Raw genomic sequence first — 3,298 nt, 5'->3', positions numbered from 1 at the left:
TCATAGTGTATCGTGTGAGCACCAAAAAATCGTTGGGACTTCTGACACAAGGGGTAAGTGCAGTCGCTGACGACGTACATAACTCTTTACAACCTGATTAATAAACCAAAAACATGATAACACTATAACAAACAAAATGAGACCAAAGAGAAATGACCTTCAATTGTATTTGGCGTGCAACTCTCTTCAGATTCCGTTTGCTTAGGCAGGGTAAACAGAAAACATAATCAATTCTAAGGCTCTCACACATCTCTTCAATTTCCCCTGCAATATATCATATGCAACTGTCAAAAAAGAAAATCAACAGTGAACCTGACACAACTAACTTCCATACCATCATAACTTCTATCATCTGCCATAATCACAATTAGAATGTCTATCTTTTTGGGCACATCCAGCAAAGTACGTCGTATATGAAGGGAAGTAAGGGGTACATCGACATCCATTTTTGGTAATGTACCAAATTCCTATCATACAAAGATATTAAGTCAGATGTGTGGTACATGATTAGTAGAATGCCTTGTTCAAGGAAAGTATGCAGGGCTTTACCATTCCCATGTCTATACACTTTTCTATAATGTCACTGACAACCCGCGCTGCATGTTTACGCTTAGGTGAAAAATTTACACATGCCCAACGTCTCACAATTCCACGTTCGACCTAAAAGGGAACAAATGCCTGTTTGAGAATGATTCTATAAAGATATTATGAATCATGACGAGAGATAAAGAGAGTTGCATAGCAGTGAAAATACCAAAAACCCCAAACGTTAAAACTATACCAAGAATCCATCAGCCAAGTATGTTCTTAGGTTGCCCCAATCATGTTTGTCAACTGTTCAAGGTAAATATTATATTCAGACTATCAGATCCCTGGTTTTGAACACAACTTTCCGATTATGTGGTTCTCATATTGTTTTGTGTTGGAAGACTTGCAAACTCGCATCAAGCACGCAACATTAACTATCATACAAGAGTTGTAACACACAAGCTGGTATAGTGCACATCTCATCCGAGGACTATATGATGCATAATTTGATTTGAGTATGCATGACATTTTGTTTGATGATACTTAGAACATCATCAGCAAAATATTTGTCCTCGCGGCATTATTTGAACATTGAAGAAAGAAGGTGAATCGACAAACCAAATATATACAATTCCGAAACAGAAGAACACACTGATTCAACCACAATATCATGGCATCAATCAAGTAAAGTAGCAAATTTACAACAGTTGCTAGGCTGAGGTGGTGATCAAAAAAGATTTTCCAAACTTCAGTTGTCAATGTCCTTTTCAATATTCAGATTGATAGCATGAAAATGGTATGCACATATCTCTATAGTAAAAATTGTTAGCGAAAGGTCCATTAGGTCTAATAGATCTACAAGAACAGAAATCTTTTGACAGTGTTAATTTCTAAAACAACCTTATGAGTGAAGGAAGTACTAAATAACTAGCAATTCCTGCAGCTCATCATAGTCATGACTGATGTGATTTTCCCATCGCCTCACTTCAGGAGTGTTACATTCTGCAGCAACCAAGTCCTTATCCTCCACAGGCATGTTGCTGAGTTTGTAGTAGCCATTGGTGTCAAACACCTTAGAGTACTCATCCCAAGACACGCCGCTAGGCTTCTTGTATGGATGTTGTGTTTCCCATCCTGTCTTGGGAATGTGCTCGCGTTCCCCTGGAGACAGAGGAAGAAGCAAGAAAGCATAAACAAGAAAGGACAATCAACGCAAAATAAAAAGGGCACAACGAATGCCACACGAAATTATTAAGAAAGGTGAATGGACTAGAGTGGGAGATACAAAAGAGTTAAGAACAAGCTGCTGGCCTAGGGTAGATTGATTAACTTTGGACTAGACCAGAAACTGAGTTTTACCAGGGCACAGGAAGGCTTCAAATGAAGGCGGTTCACTTAACTCAGAATAAGTACTTCCTGCTAACGCTGTATGAGTCTCTATTTCCTTGTAGGTTTTGAGGCAGCCTTCTGCGCTATTGGCGACCTGTTCATGTCCATCATTCTCTTCCAGCCGCTGGAGCTGTTTACATAATTCATCATTCTCTCTCATCTGCTGCACGGAACCATCATCATCCATCTCTTCATCAGGAGATACTGGTACATATTCATCATCATCACCATAATCATCATCATCATCCATCTCTTCATCTGATGTAGGGAATGCTTCCAAGTAAATGATGTCTGAGTCAGCATCTCCCATATCTTCCAAATCACTTAGATCTGACTCACTATCTTCTCTCATCTCATCAGAACCATAGACTTTCTCAGAGTCGCCATTTACCCTCTTCTCCTCACAAGAACAAAAAAGTGTTTTGCCCTCAGCAACATGATTAAGAAACTCTAGCATGAGAGTTGTGCAAAAGGAAAAAAGAACAATAACACATCAAACAGAATGAGAGAGAAACCTTGGAACGAATATTGTGAGCAACATTGTTCAGGTATAGCTTGCTGGGTGTCCTAGCATGCTCAGGCAAACAACATTGATATAAGAATCCAAGGTTCTTACAGATATCTTTGACTTTCGCTGCAAAACATCGCATGCAACTGTCAACAAAAAAAAAAAGAATATAAAGGTGCAGTTGATGCAAATCATAACTTCCATACCATCAGAACGTCTGAATTCTGGAAGAATTACAATTAGAAGGTTTATCTGGTTTACTTCCACTCCTTGTCCGCCAAACAGTTCTTGCACATCATGCAAAGTACTTTCTAGTTTATTGGGAGAGTTCAAGTCTACGAACACTGCATGAACAGACTTCAAATCCTATTATGTAAAGTCAATGTCAGATGTGTCACATGTTGCCAAAGTAATGGTGCCCAGGAAAGAGTGGACGGATTTACCATCCCAATGGCCACACACGCTTTTTTGAGCTCAGATGCAAATTTCTGTGTTTCTGTAGTACCCATTAAAGAAAAATTTACACATGCCCAGTTTTCCACGTTTGCTCCTTTGACCTAACATGGAAAAAAAAAATATAAATGTGAGAATGCTCTCTAATATATATGTAGTACAGAAGGTAAGGAGAGTCGCATAACAGTACGAGTCGTCACAAAGAAGATGACATGCTAAGTGTTCAAGCAGAAGTGACAAGAGAACATCTTATGTGGTCAAGGTCTTATTTGAAATCATTCATAAGCTAATGGAGCTTGCATGATGGTATACTAGATTATAACTTTGAAGTTCCAACGGCAAATCTATTTTCATAGCAAGTCCGACACCCGCATGCACTGCAAGTACCAAGTTCATGTACAAGAATTAAGCGTCACTAAA

General features: G+C 38.9%; 1 protein-coding gene across 1 annotated transcript; it reads right to left on the bottom strand.

Annotated features, from left to right (window-relative positions):
• LOC127765432 (uncharacterized) lies at nt 1-2,934 on the bottom strand. Its single transcript, XM_052290336.1, has 9 exons — nt 2,869-2,934; nt 2,632-2,791; nt 2,433-2,551; nt 1,888-2,314; nt 1,457-1,689; nt 550-660; nt 335-467; nt 158-264; nt 1-93 (listed from the first exon to the last, which is right to left on the bottom strand). The coding sequence occupies exons 1-9, from the start codon at nt 2,932-2,934 to the stop codon at nt 1-3; spliced, it is 1,449 nt and encodes a 482-aa protein (XP_052146296.1).
• Nucleotides 2,935-3,298: the final 364 nt, after the last annotated feature.

The sequence above is a fragment of the Oryza glaberrima genome, chromosome 3, assembly GCF_000147395.1.
Source record: "Oryza glaberrima chromosome 3, OglaRS2, whole genome shotgun sequence".
NCBI lineage: Eukaryota > Viridiplantae > Streptophyta > Magnoliopsida > Poales > Poaceae > Oryza > Oryza glaberrima.
The sequence above is the reverse complement of the archived record's forward strand: the minus strand, read 5'-3'. Positions and strand labels throughout refer to the sequence as shown.

Coding starts and splice junctions, on each gene's coding strand:
- LOC127765432 (XM_052290336.1), bottom strand. CDS start 2,934: ATGGGTACTACAGAAACACAGAAATTTGCATCTGAGCTCAAAAAAGCG. Junction 2,792..2,868: donor CGTGTGTGGCCATTGGGATG/GTAAATCCGTCC, acceptor TTTACATAATAG/GATTTGAAGTCTGTTCATGC. Junction 1,690..1,887: donor TGAAGCCTTCCTGTGCCCTG/GTAAAACTCAGT, acceptor CTCTGTCTCCAG/GGGAACGCGAGCACATTCCC.